The sequence below is a fragment of the Epinephelus lanceolatus genome, chromosome 24 (assembly GCF_041903045.1).
Source record: "Epinephelus lanceolatus isolate andai-2023 chromosome 24, ASM4190304v1, whole genome shotgun sequence".
NCBI classification, from domain to species: Eukaryota; Metazoa; Chordata; class Actinopteri; order Perciformes; family Serranidae; genus Epinephelus; species Epinephelus lanceolatus.
In genome coordinates this window covers 12,040,124-12,062,466 of record NC_135757.1, presented here as the reverse complement: position 1 = coordinate 12,062,466, position 22,343 = coordinate 12,040,124, and the positions used below count along the sequence as shown (strand labels likewise).

General features: G+C 41.8%; 2 protein-coding genes across 3 annotated transcripts in view; one reads left to right on the top strand and one right to left on the bottom strand.

Annotated features, from left to right (window-relative positions):
- Positions 1-22,343, top strand: part of cfap221 (cilia and flagella associated protein 221) — a 104,674-nt gene that overhangs the window by 68,029 nt on the left and 14,302 nt on the right. The gene's annotated exons all lie outside the window — the stretch shown is intronic.
- LOC117250239 (gamma-aminobutyric acid receptor subunit gamma-3-like) overlaps positions 16,352-22,343 on the bottom strand; it is a 145,075-nt gene continuing 139,083 nt past the window's right edge. Inside the window, exon 10 of the mRNA XM_033616344.2 lies at positions 16,352-20,392. Coding sequence (XP_033472235.2) covers positions 20,111-20,392 — 282 coding nt within the window. The 3' untranslated portion in view covers positions 16,352-20,110. The remainder of the gene's footprint in view (positions 20,393-22,343) is intronic.

The window sequence follows — 22,343 nt, the reverse complement described above, 5'->3', positions numbered from 1 at the left end:
ATAGTATCGCAATATGTTGTGTGGCAATATTGTATTGATACACAGACGCCAAGTATTGTTTTTTTTAATACATAAATGATTAATATTGCAAATGCCAATTAAAATGTTGGTGCACTCCTAGAATAGTAGTAAAATCAGTTGCTCTTTAGTCCACTTGAAAAGTGAAAATGTTATTGTTGGAACATTGTCCTATTAGATAACAGTTGACAAAGTTTTCCTTTGGGGACATTATTTACAGATGAGAAAAGGTTATGAATTGCAATATATCACAAAATATGTTATCACAATACTCGGCCTATCGCAAAACATTTAAAATTGCATTTCATTTTGTATCATGACGAAAGTATCGATGCAGGCAACAGAAAACCAGAAAGCTGTCAGACCAAAGACAAAAAACATAGAGACACAGCAAAACACTGACCAGGACGGTGGACAAAACACTAAGGACTCTGTGGAGGTTCAGCAATTCCAGGGCAAATCCAGTTTCAAACCCAAGGGTGACAAAAGCACTATTCGGACGGGATTAGTTTTATATAGGGACGTGGGGTAATGTCACTTTACCACAGGACGTCAGTAATATTAATGGCCGATTCGCACGGGATAAGAAATATCAGTAAAACTACCACAAGTGGGAGGGGTAAATCCATTCACGCACCGCCGCCCCCTCCTGCCGTCATGTGCGTATGATAGGACTGTCAAAAGCACCATGAAATTGAGTTCAAATATTTTTGAATTAATTTAGTAGAGTTTGAATAATATTAGAATTTATTATTATTAGTATTAGTAGGCTATTAGTATTAGTATTATTATTATTATTATTTATATTTTTTTTTTTACAAAAAACTCCCACAAAAAATAAGATTCTTATTGCAATATGAACGTGACACTCGGATGAAAACACCCGTTCTGACCTCACTGAAGTGCCAGGTATGATCAACTTCTGTCTCGCTATCTGAGCAATGTTTGGATACTTCAGTGTGTAGTTTTCCACCACAAGAGTGGATCCTGGTCGGCTTGTAGTGGTGTCTCATTCTGGTAACGTTTCATCTCTTCTTCAAAAAGGGTAGGCAGGGAGGCAGCAGGTGCAACACTCTCCCTGTATGTCTCCCCGAACAGGTCACACATCGCGGACAGTGCAGTGGGTGGTGCTGGCGCAGCAGGCTCCTCCGTCGGCGCCTCTCCCTCCCTCTGCGTCCCGAACGGGATTTGCCGTGATATACAACATTATTGATAGTATTAATTAATTATTAATGATATTCAAATTATCAAATTTAGGTTCAAACTTATAAAAAAATATATATATTCGAATATATTTCTAACTTCGATTTTTTTTTTTGACAGCCCTAACACACATATTTACTGCTGGTCTATTCGCACGGGATTAGTATTACCTGGGGTAATTGTCCGGGACCCTTTTACAGAAGGTAAAAGTCGCAGTAATCTTTACTGACATCGTGCCGTAATGATTACTGACATCGCACATTCGGACAGGACTAAAATCTCTGGTAATTATTACTTTACCCCACGTCCCTATATAAAACTAATCCCGTCCGAATAGGGCTAAAGTCAGATATATGATGGAGGAGTTCAAGCAGCACGTCTCAATGCAGACATGTAGCTGAGGAGTGAAAGGTCATCGATTTACAGATGCAGCTGGATGAAATTCGCAGAATTTGCAACCACTCTGCTTCACAATATGACAACCATTGAAGAGCTCAAAGACCAGCTGGAACATGCACACAGCAATGAGACCAGCCTGAATCTCCAAATGGATGAGGCCAAGGAGAAGCTGCAGCAGTAACCCACTGAGCAGTGTGATCAGAGGGCAGAGAACCTCCAGCAGCAGCTCCTGAAGGGCCAGAAAGACCTGACAGAGCTGGCTGCTAAACACAGGGAAGAACAAGAGGCTCCTCAGTGTGATATTAAGGGTCTCAAAGCTGAACTCTGCACCAGTGAGGCCCTCAGAGAATAAAATAAATAAGGCAAAAACCAAAGCATCCCTGGAGCTGCATCAGAAAGAGAATCACGAAGTTGTGACTGCATTGAAAATGCAGAAGGGGAGAAGACCCTTACCTCAGCAGACTCGTCAGAAGAACAAGAGGGAGTGGGCTCAGATGGAAAGTTCCAGGAACACCAGGCTAGAAGAACTCGAGTCCAAGATGAACCATTTGGACAAAAAGTCTCAAAAAGAAGACACGATGCTGTCTGGTCAGCACGAAGAAGGACTTGAGAAATACCAACATATTCAAGTCCTCATTGGTGGAAATTCTCAAAGGTCATGGCTTTGTGTAACGTTACATGACTTTCCATCTTGTGAAAATGAGCTCACAAGTTCCACCAAAGAGATCTGTACCATAAAATCTGCATTAAAAATGGAAAGGTAGAGGGCACTCACTCCAGCTTTGACTTAGGGTGATCAGCTGTTTCCGAATACTTGGACATTGGACACAGGAAAACAGAGATCTGTGTAGGTACATGAGACCCTCAGAAAGATGAGAAATCACAGCTCCATCTGGATGATAGGACAAAATGCCAATGACATCAGACCTTTTTTTTCCTCTGAGTAGCAGTTTGTTTAAACCTGAGGCATTCAGGGCCCCTTTTCCAAATCATGAGATGCACAGCAACTCAAAAGCAGCTTCCCTCTGATTGAAAACAATTACAAAAAGTTGCCTCAGGCTGCTAAACACGCTCTGTCTGATCGGGGCCTAATGTTGCTTTGAACTACAAGACAAAGCTGCTTACAGTGGCTGAGATGGTTCGAACAAACTGTATATCCAAAACGCTCTTATTAATATTCATCATCTGGTTTAAATGCTAACCTTATGCTTGCTACATGGATCATATCTTTAGCCTTTAGCCTCAGTCTTTTAGCATTTTTTAAAAAAGCCATCATGTGCTGTCTAACTGTATGTTCAGACCAACAGCGACCAGAGCTTCCAAAATGGCAGAAGTCATTCATTTTCAATGAGAGCCCGGCGACTTGGGCGACCTGGTCTTCAGCCGCACGTCTTGGGCGACCAAAGCAGGTCCGGAGGGAGTTAAAACTCGTTTTACTTTATGGTAATGAGCTCTGACGCGGTTCGGCGGCAACCAATCGGAATGCTGACGTGCTTCGATGAAGCGGTCTCAGAGAACAAGCCATGTAACTTTGGCTTACAGCACACTAGTTCCAACAATGGATATCGAGAAGTTTATTACTTGTGTTCGCGACCACTCAGTCCTTTATAATGTGTCGCTGTTCGGTTACAGAGACCAAAATAAAAAGAATGAGGCTTGGGACCGCGTCACAGAGGTAGTTGGTTGGTCTGGTGAGCTTTTAAGTGTGTAATGTTTTTTTTGTTTTGTTTGAGTGTCCTTTGATTGAGTGTTTTGTTTGAGTGCCTGTTTCTGTGCATATTCTTTTGTAAAGTGTCTTTGAGTACCTAGAAAAGCGCTATATAAAACGGATTTATTATTATTATTATTATTAATGTTAGTAACAGAGGAGAGAGCTGCAGGCTAATGTTGAGACATAGCCTGCAAGTCTTCCCTGCTTGGTTTGAATGGGATGACATACGTTTTCTGTTTTCATTGACCAAACATAACTTTCTGTTGGCCAACTATATGAGCTTTTTGGCTGGACAACAGCAAGCAGCAACTACGCTGCTTTCAAGCCAGTAGACCGCTTTGCGGCTCCTTTAAATTGACAAGCACGATCGAACGCTCAATGATTCACGTGAGTGACCAAAGCTGCCACAAATATTTTTGACAGTTGTGCTTCTTGGTTGTTCACGAGAGACTTTGCCTCTTTGAAAGCTTCTGGTTTGAATGTACAGTTACACCTTTTTGCTGGTTTCAAAACGAGTGAGCTTTAAAAATTGTAGAGTCAGCTACAGACCAAAATGTTTGCCAACACATGGAGTTAGCGTCAACCAAATAGCTAACACAAGCTAACGACAGCTGATAAAACCTCCTAGCCACTCCTAGTTGTATGTTTCAGCCAATAAGTTTGACGGTTGTCAGTCAGAAATGAGAGACCCCTTTACCACTGACTAGAAGCTCTGTTAGCTACCGAGCTACAACAGTCCATGCCTCTCTAACACTATTTTTAGTTTCATAAATTCATGGTTCTTTCAGTCAAATCAATACCTGTGATCACAACCCAAAGCCTGACAATACATTTCTCCACAATTCCTGAAAACCTGACTGCTAGATGGAAACCTTTCAACACAAGATTCAACACCCTGTGCAGAGAATTTAGTCTTAATATAAAGTCAAAAGAAGAGAGTCCAGGTGCACTTTAGAAAACACCATCCCCTGGCCCAGTTGCTGTTCCTCTGAACAATGTACCTCTGTACTCTGACAGTGTTTTTGTCTCAGGCCTCTCCTCTGGCATCTGGCTTCGTCCTCTCCTAAATCCAGAGAGAGCACTCTGCAAGGTAGCAGCTGCCAGAAGATTGGTGTTGATTCTGCCTCGGGTTTGTTTTTTACAGCTCGCTATTTCAAATGCAAATAAAAACCTCAGCAGGGCAAGAGACATCACAACGTAGATCAGCATTCCACCTGAAGTACGCTAAATATCTACAGGCATTTATGAGCAAGTACGGCAGCAACGGGAGGCGGCATGTAACAGGTTGGGTGTAAAGACAGCATTTTGTTCTTTGCCTCACATTGCTTATCCATTAAGACACCCACTGGTCGAGCTTGTATGTTGTTTCCTCAAGGTCTGTTGTGTGATTGGGATGAAAGCAAAACAACATGTGCACTCAAAATCCTTTTACTCCACTGCCATGACAAACATGAATGGATGGATAGCAGGTCAATCCAAAGTTGGACCTCAATCGCAGTTTGGATTTTTTTGTTTTGGCTTGGCTGATTTTTAATCTGCCTTTGAAGCCACTTGGGACGTCTTGTTTTTAAATCCTGACTTTATGAAAGCCAATAGGATTGTGTTATTATTCTACAAGATGGCTGCAGTCCTGCCGAGCCAAAGGCATCAGTGCTTTAAGACGTGAAAAGTAACATCATGGTACAGACACAGATAGTCGTATCAAAACGACCACAATGGCCAACCTCAGGAGTGTGAGTGCCTGGTGGTGACAGCTGGTGGACGTGATGGCTTTGACTCAGGTTCCCCCCTGGCAGGATCCAAAAGGCTAACAGAGCTGTCACAGATGTTCGGACGACGGCTGCTCATTTCTCTTAATCACTCCCCTGTAATGACTGTGATGGTCACAGGATTTCCCCTGAGCCGCGGTTTTGTTGTGCAGTGAAACAGGAGATCTAGCTGAGGAAATGCGAATGTGATGTGATGCACTTGTGGACTTGTGTATCAGTGTAATTTTGGTATTTTAATCCCTTCTTTGTAGATTTGAAAAAAATGAGAATTGGGAATTTTGTGTTTTATTTAATTCCTCAAATGTGAATTTATCATTCTGCAGATCAATAATAATAATAATAATAATGATAATGACTAAAAGCCAGATTTTGTAAAAGGTCCAGTGCGTAGGATGTAGGGGTCCTCTTTAACGGAGATCACCATGTTGCAGTGCCATGTTTCTGTAGTACCTCAGAATGGACAAACCAAACACTGGCTCTAGAAAGGGCAATTTGCAGTTTTGCACCAGCCACCCGACGTTAGCAGCTCCTCTGCTCTGCTCCTCCTCTTCCTCCGGAAAACACAGATTTTTAAAACATGAAACTGCTTTATTCAGTGTTTTTACCCATTTTAATCTCTGGGTCCATTTGTTTTGGAGAGGAAACCTGCTTTCTGTAACGTCTGGATCTTAAGTTATCAGAGAAGAAAGGTCAGTACACATTAACAGGTGCTGGACTCGTGGCCTGTCTCAGACATGCCAAGGAAACACTGATTTGTAATGTGAAACAGCTTTATTCAGTAATTTTAATAGTTTATATCATTGGATCCATTCGTTTTCGAGATGTTGAGACCTCTGTGGATAATGATGCATTCTTTTAACAGATGTGATTGGTTGTCAGAGACATGGCCTTTAGTGAACCTGCGAGGTGTGGACACTCAGTGGAAAAGAGATGAACTGCTGACTGAGAGTGTTGTCTTCGTTAGTCTGATCACTCTGCTGATGGGAGGTTGAGACAGACCCAAGTCATCACTGCTGCACTGTTGTATTTTTCCAGTTACCCAAATGTCCAGGGGCCGTATTCACAAACATTCTGAGAATACTCTCAGACAGCTCCTACTTTTATCCCATTGAGGAGGTGTGGTTGACCCCGTTGCTAGGTATGATGCATTCTTTTGACAGATGTGATTGGTTGTCACAGACACGCCCTTCAGTGAGCCTACAAGGTGTGGACTGCTGCACTGTTGCGTTTTTCCAGTTGTCCAAATGTCCAGATATCTTGATCACGTTATATCTGGTGTTATAGCGTTAGGTGGAAAATTTGTGCGTACCCCTAATGAGATTGACCACAAATATTATCCCTGCATGATCTTATCTGTAGCATTTCATTTACTCACTGTCATCCAGCATAGGGAGAATATTTCTCAGACCTCTTTGTGTTTCCACCATTTTCTCCTCTGATTAAGAAACTCTTAAACCTCTTAAAAGTCCTCCTCTCTGATCCTAACAGTTTTTCACCTTAGGAGCTCTTTTAAGGTCTAAGACACTTTGTGAATACCTTTTATATTTACAAGGACATAGTCTTAACTTTAAGGAGAAATTCTAAGAAAACGCTTAGACTTTCGTCACTAGGAGCAACTCTTTGTACTAGGAAGCTTTGTGGAGTATAAGACCATATTTAAGGGCAGAGCGGTTGTTGTATTCTGTTCACTACTTACCCATGTCTGAGAAATATGAGAACCAAGACATTGCTGTTCTGTATTATTCCGGGCAGTAGCACCAGTAGAAATTAGGAAACTGAAGTTCATTATGTGGCAGATATAAGACATTCAGCCTTATTTTTGTTTGTTTCCCATATAAATTTTGTAAAACATGCTTTTGGTTTTGATGGAATGGACCGGAACAGATATGTAAATTGGGCTTGCAGATGATCTCGTCGGATTTGTGTTTGATCGGAAGATTTCCCCACGGAAAGACGAAGATATATCTGTGAAACTATTTTGGTCAGATTTCCCCTGAGCTCCTATTTGTTACTTTAGGCACACAGACAGAAACAGGATGCATCTTTAATGAAGACGTCAGTGGCGGGCATTGTGAGATGAAGCCCAGTACTGCGTTTCTCTCTCTGCTGCTGCTGCTGCTGCTGTGCTGTAAACATTTCTGCATAAGGCTGAGAGTCAGACGAACCTCGCCAACGAGCAGATTTCCCCCGAGTTTCCATTGATGAAAGCCCTCAGATGAGGCCCAAATGTTTTGCGGGGTTGCAGGGTTGTCGGAGATGTGTTTGTGCATGCGGCACATGCCTTCATTCCACTATCCAATTTGCAGCTTTAATGAAACCGACATACTCTGTTTTCATTTTTAAACTCCTAAGAATATCATATTGCTTTATTGAGACAGACAGGGTTTGTTGATCCCTGAATCACAGACATGACACCGATTGTACTGTACCACCACTGAGCAGCTGGGGTTAATATAACAGCACTGATCACTTTATTGGGAACATTTAAAAGCTGTCTTCCACATTTACCCTCTATTAACAATTAAATATTCTCTGCCCAGTACAAGCTCGTCTTTGAAGCAACAATTCTCTGCATCTGTAGCCCTCAGGCTGTTGCCTCCCATCACCCCAGCTTTGATTGTTTTTTTTAGGACTATTCTAGCACCAGACAGCGTAGATGATTCTCAATAAGTGGGCCAGGTACCTGTGCCCAGTTTAATAACTGACAATATTCCTGATGCTGTCATCCAAATCATTTTAATGATATTAACCCCGCTCAACCATCTTGTGCTTCAAGTTGTTTCAAAACACCCAGATTCATTTTCGAAAAGCTATTTGAAGAATGTCAGGGCTCATATTGTTGTAAAATAGCTCTGAAGTGTCCATTAACAGTGGCAGACATAAAGGAGTGCAACAACAACTGCTCATGCGGCAAACGACGCAGACACGCAGCAATTTCCGGCGTCAATTATGGATATAAGATGAGTATATTGAAGAGCAGATGGTTTTCACTTCAGCATAAAAAGATGAAATTGTTGTTCCATTATTTGTTTGAATGGCTGTGCTTTCTTTTCTTTTGGCTTTGTGTGGCAGAGCACGTACAGTACTGCGACATCCTTTTAAATAAGGTCAAAAGTGTTGCAGCTGTGTATCACCATATCTGCATGTGTGAAAACATTTTGTATGAGTACATTCAAATGTGTGAATGTGTAAAGCTGTATTGATGAAATTAATTCACATGTTTAAAGTGTAAAAATCATCAGAAGAAAATGATTTTTGAATCCATATGGAGATTGGAGAACGTCTCTCACCCACAGATAGATGTGTAACTCCAAACCGTCTTCCCATCGTCATCATGCACTCCCATGTTAGAATTTATCTGGCACAAATCTATTTCATGTCTTCACAAACTGTCATGCACGATGACAAATCTCGTGATGGATTGCAAAATTAATTTCCCAAGATATTTTTCTTACACACTCAAATATTTAAATTAATTTCATCAAAACATTCACACATTTTAATGTATTCATACAGAAACATTCACACGTTCAGATGTGGTGTTACACAGCGACAGTGTTTCTGACCCTATTTTCTGTCAGTAGTACCACAGTATAACATCATTCAGGAAAAATGCAGCAACATACTTGCTTACATACTTGCTACTTATAAATAATTAAAGCTAGAGATGTATTCACTCTGGTTAAATTATAAAGATGGTCTTTTCATTAAACTAGACTGTGCAGTAGAAATACTTTTGAAATTGGTGCTATATGTCCAGAGAAAATGGGGAAAATTGCAGTGGCATTTGCTTTTGCTACAGAGGTAGAAAACCTACAACTACCAGAATGCACTGTGCCTCACTGGACCAATAAACACTCCCGCTGGTGGTTGAATATAGATTTATAATACCACCGAGATACTGAATCCCAAGATGGCACCTGTTCATTCCAGTGGAGCTGCATATGTGCAGTGGGGTGTTGCTGCAACTGCGGGCACTTTTAAGTCCCAGCTGTGAAATTTTAGTTAAAATTTGTCATGTGATGGTTGATAAATATATACACAATGTTATTACACATCTAGACACAAAAAAATATTGATAAATACTGTGATTTAATGAAACTTATAAAGCACTTTATGGGCCCAAACATCACTTTTTTCATGTCCCACAACTTTGATCTCAGTGTTGAGATACGTACAATATGCTAATTCAATCATTATACGACATTATTTTAAATTAATTTGTTTAAATGAATATTTCTTAACACCATATAGAAATAATTTTGTTGTTTAATGTCCATTTCTATGATTTTTTTCTATCCAAACACATTTGTCCTGCACTTCAAAGTCCTTATTGCAATCTAGTTTTGATGGAAACAGAAGCTAGCAAGTGAGCACATGTGTGGCCAGGTGCACCACTCATACTAGGTGACCCCCAAATTTAAGAGATACAGTGCAAAGCATCACTGTGGCTACGTGCAGCCTCACAGAGCTGCTAGTATAGTATCCTGTTGTGAGCTCACTAAAGCAAGTATCTTGAGCTAAGCCTTCAGTCTTGGTTCTGTTCCCCCTGGTTTCAGGCTTTATGTTTAGCTAAGCTAACAGCTACATAGCTAGCTTGCAGACACTCTTGTTGGAAAATGTCAAACCATTCCTTTAAGATCTGAAAGGTCCTGATAGTGAATAAAACATGAGGGAACACAGGGATTTACAACTTTGTGGTCTTCTGAATATAGATTGTTCTCTACTATCTTATCTCTGTCCTGTTGCAAATGAATATCACGTTGAATTCATTTGATACTGTCACTGATCAAGACTCAATCACAATTCAGTGTTCCATGACTGTGATGATTTAATCCGTTGAGATCCTGACAAAGGAGGTTGCTAAAGTGGATTTGTTTTTCACTTCCTCATAAATCATCTGGATGTTGAAACTGACTTAGATAATTTATCATGTTGGAAGTGAGCAGTGGTAACCTTTCACTGACTGCATGAACTCCACATACATGTGTTCTTTTCTGTGTTAACCTGCACTGCTCCTGCTGCAGGGAAAGTCAGACAGGATGAAAACTCATGATGACCCCTGTCCATTTTTTGCATGATCATGCGGAAGGATGGTTATCAGCCTGATATGAATTTGGGCAGCCAGCAGAGATTTGTTCCCATCTTTCCCAGTTTTCCCTCTTATCTCTTTTTCTTTACTTCCTTATCAGAACATAACGATAAGAATCTAATGTGACTTTAATGAAAGGATTTACATTTTGGGGCGGCAGTAGCTCAGTCGGTCCAAGTCCCCGTACTTACCAGGCATGGAGCCAGTTTGCCCCCTGGCCGCTGCACTGACTGTGTTAGCAGTGACACATCATCCCCACAGAGTACCTGTTAATGTGAACAAGTTGTTCTGCCCTCTGCCTTTGTTTACACACTCTTGTGGATTGACTTAATCGTTCCTGATTGGATCCATGTATCAGCAGGTGATTGCTCAACCCCGTCTCCTAGACATTTCGTTCAACTAATTTGCAACGCCGATTATGTTTTGTAAGAAATGTTTTATCTGGATTATCTTCATCAGTATTAAGTTTAATATATTTAAATCAATCTGGCAAATTGCACACTATGATACAAATAGTTATTGTGCTGGTAGTAACAAAACTCTCTGACATATAATGTTGTATTTCCATACTTTCTACAAAGAGAAATATGCTTTACTGTCTTGTCACTAGTTTCAGAATCTTTTGAAGGGGATATTAGCTGTAAGTAAAGATTGAGACCGATAAGAAAAATGAAGTTGGCGGAGTAGTGTCTTTAGGTGTTCCTTTCTGAACCAACAACCTTTACTAACACTGCAGGATGGCCAATATGTAGCCTGAGAGGCAAAACCCAGGGTGAACAAAATCCACACACGACTCTACTTTTTGTCGACTCTCATCGCAGCTGTTTTTTAGAGATGGAGCTGTAAAAACCCTCTGTACCAAACAACCAACACACTGCTAATGAACACAGAGGAGCGTCTAGCAGCTAAATACCCAGATATTTCCCTCAGGAGCTGTAAGAGACCAAAACAAAGGTAGTGCCAGAGTTAATATCGGCCTAACATTCATCAGGTGGCCAGAGGCATGACTTCAAATGAGCGCTCATTTTGCTCTGTATCTGCTGGATGTGGGAGAATATCCTCTGATGTATTAATTCAGTTATCCATCATGAGGTTCAGTAGTTAACTTTCAGAAAATTCTTGGACGTTAAGTGCGCTGCAGATGCTCTAGTCGCTAATCATGTGAATCATTGAACGTTCGATCGTGCTTGTCAATTTAAAGGAGCCGCAAAGTGGACTACTGGCTTGAAAGCAGCGTAGTTGCTGCTTGGTGTTGTCCAATCAAAAAGCTCATAGTGGCCTACAGAAAGTTATGTGCGGTCAGTGTAAACAGAAAACGTATGTCATCCCATTGAAACCAGGCAAGGAAGACTTGCAGGCTACGTCTCAACATTAGCCTGCAATTCTCTCCTCTATTGCTAACATTACACACTTTAAAACTCACCAGACCAACCAACTACCTCTGTGACGCGGTCCCAAGCCTCATTTGTTTTATTTTGGTCTCTGTAACCCAACAGTGACACATTATAAAGGACTGAGTGGGCGCAAACGCAAGTAATAAACTTCTCGATATCCATTGTCGGAACAAATGGCTGTAGGAATCGAAGTTACATGGCTTGTTCTCTGGGACCTGCTTCATCGAAGCATGTCAGCATTCCAACTTGTTGCCAAACTTTATGCAGAACTCACTACCATAAAGTTAAACGTGTTTTAACTTCCCTCCAGACCACTCCGACGTGCTGCTGACGAAGTTGCCCAAGTCGCTGGGCTCTCGTTGAAAATGAATGACTTCCACCGTTTTGGAAGCTCTGGTAGCTGTTGGTTTAAACGTACAGTAAGTGGGTGCACCTGGCCGATGCTTCGCACCTGACTGTACTTGTTACCATTCTTTGTCTAGAAGCTGATGTCAAGGCCACTTCTTTAAGGCCTGGTTTCAGACTTGTTGTCTTGGTCTCAGTCAAAGATGTCTCTGGATTTTATTTAAGACCGGTTGAGACCATCACTGTCAGGATATCACCAAACTGCCTGTGCAAAAAAGGACTGTTGAAAGTTGATTTCAGCTCTGAGACACTGAGGAGTGCACGTTGAACTTACACAGTTTGGATTTTCCTGTAAGATTCGTCCTGGGTCCTCTATAGAAATCAATCCAGAGGCTGTTACAGGCAGTGAAAGTTGTGGAGGTGATTAACACATGTAAAAAGACCATTTTTGACAAATATTGCGAGTGTGATATGAGTCTGATTTTAGTCGCAAAGGTAATATTTGCAATTTCCCTGAAAGAAATATAAAAATGCTTGTGATTTTTGCAAAGGTCTGTACCAAACAAGCATGTTCCCTGCTGTCTGATATGTGATTCGTAGGCCGGGGCATCTCTGTAGCCCCACAATGCTTCAGTCATAATGATATGTTGTGCCACATTTAACCTTCATCACAAAATTTGCAGCTCCTGCAATTTGGATATTTCACTTTGCCATTTTGCTGTTTTGATTAATTGTGCAGCCCTGACACAGAACCTGTAAATGTTACTGAAAAAACACCAGAGAAATTCACTGTGCTGGTTTGAGACATGCGAGCGGAATATTTGAGAACACAATCAGCTCTTCATAAGACGAGATTTCCCAAGACGTGACGCTGCCTGAGGAAGCATTGCAACACCTGAAAGCCCTCTATTATCAAAGTGAGTGTAACACCTCGGCTGAAACTGGGACCGGGATGCCACAAAACACGTTGGGGAAATTCCCCAAAGTGTGAATGCTCTAACAAGACAATTCACAGATGGTTACAGGCAATAAAAGGCTGAGGGCTCCATCTATTTGGCTCTGGTACGTCTGCAACACTTTTCACTGTTGTGTTTTGTCAGCATCTGATTTTGCGGACTGGGTTTTACCTCTCAGGCAACATACAAGCTATCCCATACTGGTGGAGGTTGTTAGGGCTAACTGTAAACACTACTCAGGGCCGAGGAGATGAAGGACAGATCTGAACTTTTTGTGATGAAGATAGATCGATATTACTTCATAATAGTAGGTTGTTTTTTCTCTGACACACAAACCTTTAAACACACACACATACACTGGTCATACAGTGTGTGCATACTGCTAACATGAGTGTGTACATGCACTCACACCAAAAGCTTCTTGCTGAGCGAACACATGCTGCATTAATGCATTCACACACAAACTCACAAATGCACTGACTCTACACAAGTGCTCCAGCAAGCAAAGCTGTCACTTTACAGGCAGTTCACGAGTTGAAGCCACACGCACGCACGCACGCACGCACGCACGCACGCACTGGCAGCTCAATTTTCTCCTGCATAAGTGCTTCTCTCTCCAAATCCACTGTGTTAGCGTGCCATCCTGCTTTTCGCCCGGCGTAGGTGGCAGCAGGAGCTTCCTCCAGTTTTGGTGGCGCCGCAGCTCCTCGCTGTAACATCCATTCTTTGACTCCACTTATTCGTCTGTCTCTTGTTTTTGCTCTGTTCATGCCGCTTGCTTTGAATTAGGTCAACAAACTCATTGTAGAGCAATGACGTGCTCGTGCATCTGTCGCTGGATATTAGTTGTATCATTGTTATTAGGCAGGCGGACCGCCTGAGGACAGTTGTAACTCATTCTATTGTATATGGAGAGCTTAATTTGTCAACTTGCCCATCAGAACATTGAATTAGAGCTTCTTCTTTTTTTTTTTTTATTTTGACTAATGAAAGCAATCAATGTGCAACGGCCAAATCTGAACTAATTCCTTGGTTACATATGAAACCACCTGAGGTTGAATCAAGCTTGGATAGCACCATATTGCATGTCATATTGTACAGAAAAAAATATGCATTTGGTGGATGACTCATAATATTTAAAGTCTTACAAAGGGGTGAGCAATTTTTTTATTTACACAGTATTCTGTGTATCCAAATCTGCTCTGCATTTATGTCATCTATAGCTTGGTGCAGGAATGTGTCCTGAGACCCTGAATCGATTAGCATGTTTTCACCTTTGGCTCCCTTGTCTCAAAAGCCCTTTTTAAACAGGAATTGTGCAAATTTGCAGGAAAGCCCAATCAGTCTTTTTTTCAGCATTGACTGTATAAAAACAAAATCAGGGAGTGCAGCAAAATGCCGCCTGCCTACTTTTGTTTATACAGAATGTGCCTTTTTCAGGGCAATGGGGGGCGTGAGCAAGTAACACAACATGTAGCTCAGCGTGTGACATAAACTGACCTGGGAGGGAAGCCGCAGCTAGTTAGTCCTTCGCCGATTCTTTCGTAAATCGGCCCGTCCTTCACCGTCCCCATCATCTGACAGTTAATGGCCTCTTTGTTTGTGAGGACAAGGAGGGTGCGCTATTCTTTGTCTCCCCAGTTGCTCATCTTTACAGTGTCTGTCAGGTTTGCGTTTCTCTTGCTGCTCCTGTAGGAGTTCTTTTTAAACCAAAAGGGTTCCGCCAATATGACTACCCTACGAGGCGGAACATTGGGCACCATGGGTCAACTCTTCAATCCAGCTCTGTGTGCTCGGCCCAACATTTGTGGAAAATCTGGCAGTGTAAAAGGGGCTATAGTCAGTGTTTTTTTGAATGGGTTTTAGTTTAGATGCCTGAAATAAGGTCTGTGATTAACACAAGCTTGAGAGACTTCCACATTTTGTCGCAGTAAAAACGCCACTCTTGAGTTTTTTAAGCTTGTATGTCTTAAAAAGACAGGTGCTAACAAGTGGCTAAATGAGACAATATGAGGTCATCACAACGCACATGGCTTTACAGCATCGTGGTGGTGCTAATGTTGAAGTCATACAACCGTGGTGCATTTCGTTTGTAGCCTAATGTTAGCTTTATAATTCTAGTGATTGCATTTACGCTACAAAATTCACAAATGTGGTGTTCTTTTGTTTCGCTGAGCAACATGTGTGAGTATCATAAACATTCATTTTTGCAGTAATCCAAAATCTAGCTTTTTATCACTGGAACCAGGGCGATGTTAACTTGTAGGTTGGCCTCTGTTGCCCTCCCCCATAAAATTTTGTGGATTTAGAGCTTGAGTTTGTCTGCAGGCTGAAGCTGTTGTACAGATGAATGTATTTAAAAACACAGTGAAAACATGAATACTTTAGCCAATCACTGTTGACATGTACCCCCGCTAACAGATGAGTGCATATCTGACAGTTTCTCAGTCTCAAAACACCACTATGAAATTAGTTTTGGCACAGGTTTCGGGAAAAACAGATCATGAGCTGCTTTTGTCTGACCTGAGAAACACCACGTTTGGTGTTAGAGAGCATTAGCCTTGCAGGTAACACTTGATAATAACCATCATTATTTTTATTATTTTTTATCATTTACAGTTGGTTTGTAGCATCATTTGAATAGCTATTATAAGGCTGATACTTATAATCCCTTGTTAAATGGTTAATAAATACTGTGTAGTGCATCTATAAATGTCTGGAGCAGCTGATAACAATGCAGGACATTTAGGGTTTATTAAAACTTGTCTACCCTTTATTGAAAAGACCATATTCTTTATTTTAATGACATTTTAATAGCTGTGTATGCAACACTGCTACAGTCACTACGGGGTCTTGTGGAGGGTTTTACGATAGAGACTGTTGTGAGAACAATGAGGCTCTTGGAGTATGATTTGTGATTTTGGGGATGAGCTATCAGAGAGATGAACAGTGGCTTTGAGTGAGAGGTGTCTGTTGGGTCACTCTGGCTGGGGTCTCAGTATCAAGTCCTGCTCAAATTGGTGATGATTCACAGGGATCAAGTCCCAAAGAAGGATATTATGAAGGATATTGGATAGATACACTTGTGCACAGAACTGTTAAACCCCAAATGATGGCATTTCCAGTGGAATAATAGTGTTGCCTCTCTTCCACACATCCCAGATCCTCTCAGATCTGCTGCCTGGACCTGTAAACAGTCTGGAAGAGTTTCATTCTGGCAGAAAAAGACTTCACAGTAGCACTTGACCAAAACATTTTTTATTAATATAAGCAATGTACCACGCACTAGAAAAAAGATACCTATTTTCACTCTAGATCCTGTTTTCATAAAATATTTTCCCCAGGAGTGCCGATCCAAGATCAGAGTGGCTTTTTGTGTACAGCCACGCCTCCCAGAGACCTCAGTGACAGTCCAAACAAAATTGGTTCGCAGGATAAAGCAGGAGTACGTACATGATTCTGTGACACCTCGGTGCGACTGATGCACCGCTTTTCAGAGGAGCTGGGGAGCTATAACAGTGGCGATGAGGTCTCTGGAAGAGGCTCTTGAGCGAGTTCATTATGCTCGCCAGTGCTGATCCTGGGTTAGCACTCTGATTCCAAAGAGGCTTTATAAATACAGGTCCCAGTCAGCTGAAACACACATGATTTTCATCAAGACGTAGAAAATAGTGATTTTGTTTTATTGAAGTATCTCAACGGACTAAGACACTTATAAAGTGTAGTAGAAATATCAGAGGTGAGGAGAGTTTACTGCGGTGTGGGCCAAGCTCTGTTCAATTCAGTCAGTTCAGAGATCGATGGATGAATCTAAAATACTACTGAAAATATGAGCTAAAGCATTACATCATCAGAGCAACTAATTGCCCGCAGCCCCTCAGCTGTTTCTCCAGCATCACTTGAGGCGCTCTGAATTGTAATTACAAACCTCTGGACAGGCCACAAATGTGTCTAGAGGCCTCATGAATATGTAGGACCCCTAAATATAAACTCATTTAGGCTGCTTGAACTGACTGAACTGGAACCAGATTGACTCCGGCCTCGCTACTGGCCTAACTTACATTCCATATATAACTGTATGAAAATAGAAACATTAATTAGATACATCGTACATAAAAGCTTTTCTCTGAACATACAAATACCAGGGAAAAAGTGTTTGTGTGTGTGTGTGTGTGTGTGTGTGTCGGGGGAGGAGGAAGAGGAGGAGGAGGGAAAAGGGGGTTGATTGTTCTACAAAGCCAAACAACTGCAAAAAACACCATAGAACAGTAAACAAAACCGAAATGCTTCAAACGCCGCCATCACTGTCCATGTTTTCGTGTCCGTACGCCTCCATATGTAGCATCGCTTTTACATATTCGAGGAGGGGATGTGGGACTCCATTAAGAGCCATCAACAGCCATCTAAAATCATCCACTTTCCAACACTGCGCTGTGTACAGTGTGTGAGTGTGTGAAGTATCACAATATATAGAACCTATTTTACAGCACCTGTGATCACTGCCTGCAGGGCACAGACGATGTGCCTTTCTGTCCTGCATTTGGCAGGACATGGAAAAATTTAAGCTTTCATCAAGACTTCAATTTGCTATACTCAGGCTCTACTTGTGAAACTGAAGGAATGACTCTTATGCAACATGAACAGGCCGTGTACAGTGTGTGTTTCTATGTGCTTTAGGGTTCAGACGAATATTCCTGCTGCTCAAATCTATACTGATATATATGATGATATACTGTCATGCCAAAACAAGGAGTTTGTGTTCACCCAGATCACAAAATCCTGATGACATGTCTTTGGGATCAGTAACTTTTTGGAATAGTTCAAAATTCTGAGAAATATGCTTTCTTGCTTTGTTGATGAGAGTTCGGGTGTGCAAACTCGTCACTAGATGTGAATCAAGTAGGTCATTTTTGTGATTTATATTGATCCAATGAATCTCTGAAATTCCTTACATGATGTCTATGAGGATGTGTCAAGCTAGAGACTGTCAATTAGCCTGATAAGGTTGACTTGGTTTGATGTAGAGAATGTTAGCAGTCACAATATGGATATAATGTCAGCTAGCTAACATAAGCTAGCGCTCTTGTTATTCGAAATTCCACTTGTAGAATGCTACTGATGTTAGTGCTTGGGGGACTACTTGTTCAGCGTTGCTAACGTTACCATTTTGCCGATAACTACGACATTTGTTGAGCTCCACAGCAAAGGTACCCACTAACTGATATTAGCTAGGCTAATGCTATCATAACCGTGATGTATTTAAATGATTTGCTCGTGGATTTGTTTTGGAACATGAGAGTAATTCAGGAGACAACAGTGGAGATGTTAGCTCAAATGGACCTTATGATTCAGTTAGAGAATGCTTGTTACTCTGCCTACAGTCTTGGAACCCATTAGCTAACGTCTGATGATGATTAAGCCTCAGGGGGCAGTGACCAGTTTTTCCGAATATATGATTTAGCCAGCAGAAATCTGGGACAAGGCTGTTCCAGACAGTTTGGCTCATCTCTATGGACAGATAGATAAATTTAACCAGAAAGTCAGATGATAGCTTATGGGTTCAAGAACCGTTTACCTGCCACTCAAACGTGAGTGGCCAATACTATTGAGACAAACTACAAACTGGAACCAGAACGCTTCTGATGCCAAACTCTTGCCCTGTGTATATATGTAGTTATTTGTTGATAGAGATTCCTATGTTGGCATACAAATGTAATTAGCTTGTGAAGCTGCCGGCTAGCTTAGCTTAGCGCAAAGACTGCCTTCCTCTGTTCCTACTTTAAAATGTCTGCCTAATAGTACCTCTCACTAATTTACACAATATATCTTGTGTTTTAAAAATCCATACATTATCCATATCCATATCCATATGTTTCCGAATGAGGAGCTATTGGCGATGTTATGTGATACCATACTTACTGCTACTGTCGTGCATAACATCTCCACAAAGTGGTGAAGCTTCAGAGGCCTGATAGGTGGATTTTTCTTTAACCTTTAGACAGAGCCAGACTGCTTCCAGTTCATGTAGTAAACTGGACTTTATCAAGACTAAAGGTCAACCTGAAGGAAGTTTTGGGTTTGCATTAACTGGAGGACAGGGGAATTAGAAGTGAAGCACAAAATGTTGAACTTTTCCTCACACCAAGGTTAACCCACAGGCCCTGTTAGTAATAAAACAAAATCAGGTATAAATAGGGATAAAAAATGAGAAACTGTTTTCATACAGCTGTTGTCAGGAAGAAACCAGCACTGCTGCTAACCCTAATCTGTTTATTCATGTGCTGTACCATACATAATATGCCCGTGGATGAGATTAGCATGTTTAGTGTTGGACTGGTTTGTATTTATGCAGTTCTTATACATTTTGTGTGTGAGGATGTAACCCAGCATTTATTATAAGACACCCAAATCTTCTTGGCATCTACTGTAAACTGCATCGTTTAGTCATAAAGCATCATAAACAAAAGCTCACTGATTTAATAAACAAGATATTACCAGACAACCACGGCCCCTGACACTAACTCATATTCAACAATTAAGAACTGACGGCTGAGCTAGTTGACTCGCTGTGAAAATGCAACTAATACAACTAAGTCTAATAATAATAATAGAATAAGAAAAGGTTGGTAAAGTAGAACTAATCCTAGGATACAACTAAAACTAATGTGCTACAAAATGAATGGTGAGTGTTAGTTTAAACATGTCCAGTGGTGGTGTTCCGGTTTCATCAAAGAATAGACAGCTCAGCATGCGGCGGTGTGGTGGATGAGGTAATAAAGATAATGGAGGAAACTCTGAAGCTGCGTCTCGCGGTGCCGCACCCTTTCTAAAGAAGGCACTATGGGTGCTTCGCCATCTCGACGACCAAGATTCAGCAATGCAACCCCGTCCCCGAACGTCTCTGACGTCACAGCTGTCCGTTGTTTGGTTTCTGTCATAAACAGGACCTATCCATTCAAGTTGATGCTGGCGGCTTGTTGTTCTACTGGTGAGCGTTTTATTCTCCTTGGAGTGCCACCGCTCAAAATATCATGGCCTTTACACTGTGCACTACAGTGCACGTGTGTTTCCAGAGGCAGCACATCTTTCATGATTCCCACAGAGCTGATCCACCTTATTTCCTCCTCCACACTTAGTTCTGACCTTAGATCACAAGCCGCGGTTTAAAGTGGCAGGGACTGTGGCTGTTTCAGCATGGCCTAGGGATCACAGCCCGAGACCGACTAGAGGTAGAGGTAGCTGACCCAGTAGACTATGTTGAAGAGCAAGAAGGAGGTGGGGAAGAAGACCCGAGAGTAGGCATCCAGCTCGCGGATGTTGACGTGGATGCGTCCTTTCCTCCAGCCGCCTTCTTTACACTCCTCGTAGCAGCAGAAGAAGCTCTTGCAGTCTTTCCCGTCCAGGCACTCGTACAGGCAGTTGTCGTCGTAGTCCTGCCAGAAGAGGGAGTTACCCATGGGCATCATAGACCGAGGGGCGTGACCCATGTTGAAAGATGTGTAGGCCTGTAACAGAAGACAGAGTCAAGTCGGAGGAACTGACCGTTGACTAGTTACAGGACGAACTATATGCTCTACGAATTTTTGCCTTGGAGCACAATATCATGTACAGCATGCAGCCATGAAAGACCCATCTACATGATTCTAGTTGTGAGATGAGACCATGTAGCTAGCTACAGCTGATCACATCTGCCTGTGACAGTTGTCATTTCAGTTGGTAATATTTCACAGAAGCCTTTCAAAGAATCTTAAGTGGTAAATGTGCAGATGCACAGTGCCAGAATGGAAACTTGGACAGGCATAGCAGCACTAAGGCCTTGTTCAGACAAACCACTTTTGGAGATGGTTTTAAATGCGATTCCAATCAGATGTGTCTCAGTCTGGACACCCTGGATGTTCAAACTGGATTCAAAGTGTCTTTTGTGTTGATTGCAATGGACATACAACATCTAGAGTGATCAAAGTGCTGAGCAGAGTCCGTGCTGCTACGAGCAGAGCGCTGTGGGGTTTGTCTGCTGCGATAGAAGAGTTCTGCACTCACAACTTGACAATGATGGGCCTCCATTTCTCATGCCTCATGTGTTGGAAACCTGCACCACCAGCGTAGCTACATAGGTACTGATGCCTGTATCTTTACCACAGTAACCCCTGCAGATAGACTGGCGATGTCTGGACACAATAATTACTTGATTACTTGCAAAGAGCAAAGCAGACAGTCTGTCTTTAAGATCTGATTTGAGAAACAATCTGAAAGTAGCCAAAGAGGAAGAGGCATTTGTCATTATAAGGACGACTTAATGCTGTTGAGGTGTGGACTGTCCCCAAGTAGTACCATTAGTTCTGAAAAATAAAGTAGTTTATGGAAATTGGTGTTTGTCACTATAGCAGCATGCAAAAGGCACATGCCATTACATTCTGGTGCACTGAAGCTTTGCTGGAGATACTGCGCTGCATCTAGTGGATTAAACCCTATGTGACTCATCATTAGTGGAATTACGGGGGAGACTGTGGGGTCTGAACCTCCTAATTAGGACTAGACTAGACTATTGTCAAAGAAAGAACAGCTGACAAATTATGAGTATTAGGTGAGCTATGCCTTTAACGTTTGACCTGTTTGCTCTGTGGCAGTAACACATCTGCCTACCTCTCTTTAACATGTTGATAGTGCCTCTGGTTGTGGTTTAATAATGTGTGGCTCTGTAACTGAGCCAAAATGAGGGTCCTCAGTTGTGTGTGTGTGGGTCGAAGTTGCTGGCAGTTTTGCTCTGTAATACTTTTTTGGTGACCTCGGACTACAAAAGTTGTTATTGGTACGTGCCCTGTGAGCTGCTGTAATGGAACTGATTCATCATCATCTCCACACTGCAGACATTTACAAGCAAGATACTGTAAGGATGAAGCAGGCGCCTGCTCTGCACTGGGCTTCCTTTATGCCCTGAAGAAAAGTTGACTCCCTGAGTGTCATTGTATAAGTCACACAATGTCTTGGAAATAGATTTTTTTAATAAAATGAACACAATACTTATGTTTAATCTTTATAATACTACTGACTTAAAATGAAAAAGCCTGAATTTTGAGTCTGTGATGAGAAAATTCGTTATGTGACTTCTCCCTGATGTTTCTTAAATCGTGAGAGACAACCTAATTGGGGTAAAATCTTCACACATTTTTCCAGTCCTCCACTCTGCTCTTAAGGGAAGAGTGGGAGGTGAGAGAGGGAGAGTTAGATGTGTCTTGTGGAGTAACAGAATTGACTGAGTGGGCGGCACAAAGGGGCCACACGGATGGCGGGGGGAGGGAAATATGAGGCTTCCCCACAGACAGACTGGGCCAAAATACAGCACAGAGCCAGAGATGCAGAGGAGGGGACTGGATGTAACACGACTTAATTGTTCAGCGCGAGCCGACTGTGTCTCAGGTCTTTTTAGCCCTGAGACACATTCAGCAGAACTCCCGT